At 38.7% G+C, this 2,617-nt stretch overlaps 1 protein-coding gene across 1 annotated transcript; it reads left to right on the top strand.

Annotated features, from left to right (window-relative positions):
- Positions 1 to 1,125: 1,125 nt before the first annotated feature.
- On the top strand, positions 1,126 to 2,268 carry LOC138367832 (uncharacterized; the record flags this gene model as incomplete). Its single annotated transcript, XM_069329811.1, has 1 exon — positions 1,126 to 2,268. A coding segment is annotated over one exon (1,143 nt), but the record flags the coding sequence as incomplete, so codon positions are not given.
- Positions 2,269 to 2,617: the final 349 nt, after the last annotated feature.

The raw sequence follows: 2,617 nt of genomic DNA on the forward strand, positions 1-2,617 counted from the left end.
GTAAAGAGAGCTAAATTCACGGGGTAAACAGAGCTCCAACCACAGGGAAAAGAGAGCTCCAGAAACGGGGTAAAGAGAGCTAAAGCCACGGGGTAAACAGAGCTCCAACCACAGGGAAAAGAGAGCTCCAGAAACGGGGTAAAGAGAGCTCCAGCCACGGGAGTAATATATTTACTGCCTGTAGCAGCCAGCAAAATTGTGGGTCAATGGTGTGTTTGAGGTCATTGACCTGGAATCGGAGGCGGGGTTGCTGGGAGAGACCAGGAGATTGCAGCGGGTCGTCTGGAGGTACCACCAGAGAGTACTGTAAGGTGGAAGGTCATATGTGGTTAATGTATGGATGCACAGGTGTTTGAGGTCATTAATCATTGTTGTTCAATGAATTTGGGAGTTTTTAACCCACTGTTTTTTCATAATTATCAGATTCTCAGTAACATAGTGGTTTAATGATTTTGGGGTGTTTTAACCGCTGTTTCCATAATTATCAGATACTCAAGTGGCCTTAGTCAAATTCCACTTAATACAATAAAGGATGGTAAAAAGAAAAAATATTAATCTGTTTTATAGGGGGGTACGGGATACAGATCAAAGGAGATTGAGGTGTGTTCTGCTGCAGGTGTCGCTATAGACACACACCACCTCATCTCCGTAGTTATAGTAGGGGCTGTCAAGTGTGTAACCATATCTTGTTGATGGATGGTTGAGCAGGTGTTTGAGGTCAATGACCTGATAACCACTGTTTCCATAATTATCAGATACTCAAGTGACCTTAATCAAACTCCACTTAATAGAATAAAAAGAGGTAAAAGAAATAATACTCTGTTTTTATAAATATAATAACAATGTACATAAAACATTAATCATAGAACATGTAAATTTACTATAAGTCTTCACACTGCAACTCCTCTCTGTCCTCATAGTAGTGACTGACAAGTGACCGTTGCCTTGACCATACATCTATAGTGGGCCCCTTCTTCCTCTTCTTCTTCTTCTTCTTCCTCTTCTTCTTCTTCTTCTTCCTCTTCCTCTTCTTCTTCTTCTTCTTCCTCTTCTTCTTCTTCTTCTTCCTCTTCTTCTTCTTCTTCTTCCTCTTCCTCTTCTTCTTCTTCCTCTTCCTCTTCTTCTTCTTCTTCTTCTTCTTCTTCTTCTTCTTCTTCTTCTTCTTCTTCTTCTTCTTCTTCTTCTTCTTCTTCTTCTTCTTCTTCTTCTTCTTCTTCTTCTTCCTCTTCTTCTTCTTCCTCTTCTTCTTCTTCTTCTTCTTCTTCTTCTTCTTCTTCTTCTTCTTCTTCTTCTTCTTCTTCTTCTTCTTCTTCTTCTTCTTCTTCTTCTTCCTCTTCTTCTTCTTCTTCTTCTTCTTCTTCTTCTTCTTCTTCTTCTTCTTCTTCTTCTTCTTCTTCTTCTTCTTCTTCTTCTTCTTCTTCTTCTTCCTCTTCTTCTTCTTCTTCTTCTTCTTCTTCTTCTTCTTCTTCTTCTTCTTCTTCTTCTTCCTCTTCTTCTTCCTCTTCTTCTTCCTCTTCCTCTTCTTCTTCTTCTTCTTCTTCTTCTTCTTCTTCCTCTTCTTCTTCTTCTTCTTCTTCTTCTTCTTCTTCTTCTTCTTCTTCTTCTTCTTCTTCTTCTTCTTCTTCTTCTTCTTCTTCTTCCTCTTCTTCTTCTTCTTCTTCTTCTTCCTCTTCTTCTTCTTCTTCTTCTTCTTCTTCTTCTTCTTCTTCTTCTTCTTCTTCTTCTTCTTCTTCTTCTTCTTCTTCTTCTTCTTCTTCTTCTTCCTCTTCTTCTTCTTCTTCTTCTTCTTCTTCTTCTTCTTCTTCTTCTTCTTCTTCTTCTTCTTCTTCTTCTTCTTCTTCTTCTTCTTCTTCTTCTTCTTCTTCTTCTTCTCCTTCTTCACCATCTTCTTCTTCTCCTTCTTCTTCTTCTTCTTCTTCTTCTTCTTCTTCTTCTTCTTCTTCTTCTTCTTCTTCTTCTTCTTCTTCTTCTTCTTCTTCTTCTTCTTCTTCTTCTTCTTCTTCTTCTTCTTCACCATCTTCTTCTTCTTCTTCTTCTTCTTCTTCTTCTTCTTCTTCTTCTTCTTCTTCTTCTTCTTCTTCTTCTTCTTCTTCTTCTTCTCCTTCTTCTTCTTCTTCTTCTTCTTCTTCTTCTTCTTCTTCTTCTTCTTCTTCTTCTTCTTCTTCTTCTTCTTCTTCTTCTTCTTCTTCTTCTTCTTCACCATCTTCTTCTTCTCCTTCTCCTTCTCCTCTTCCTGGCTTGATGGCTCATCTTCCGGTGTGGCGATGATGGTTGGATCGAGGACCTCCTCAAGCCCATCACTGCTGTTCATTTCTTGGGGTGTTGTAAAGGTGTGTGATTCTACCGATATGTTTGGGTGACCATAAGCTAAGCTAGTGATTTTTTTAAAGTAAAAGCGCTTATCATGGAAGGACACTTAAGCCACACTTAGTATTCAAAATGGTAACCATCTGCCCACCCACATTTCTAATTTGTGAATATTGAAAAGTGTCCACCTCTCCATTACTATCTAGTGTCTTTTTAAAATGTCTATGTGTTATTGACCTTTGCACAGCACGAGGAATACCCTTAGCAGTAGTGGAATTGGAGTTGTCATGCAATAACACATTGTGCATCT

This window comes from Procambarus clarkii, chromosome 23, assembly GCF_040958095.1.
Source record: "Procambarus clarkii isolate CNS0578487 chromosome 23, FALCON_Pclarkii_2.0, whole genome shotgun sequence".
Taxonomy (NCBI): domain Eukaryota; kingdom Metazoa; phylum Arthropoda; class Malacostraca; order Decapoda; family Cambaridae; genus Procambarus; species Procambarus clarkii.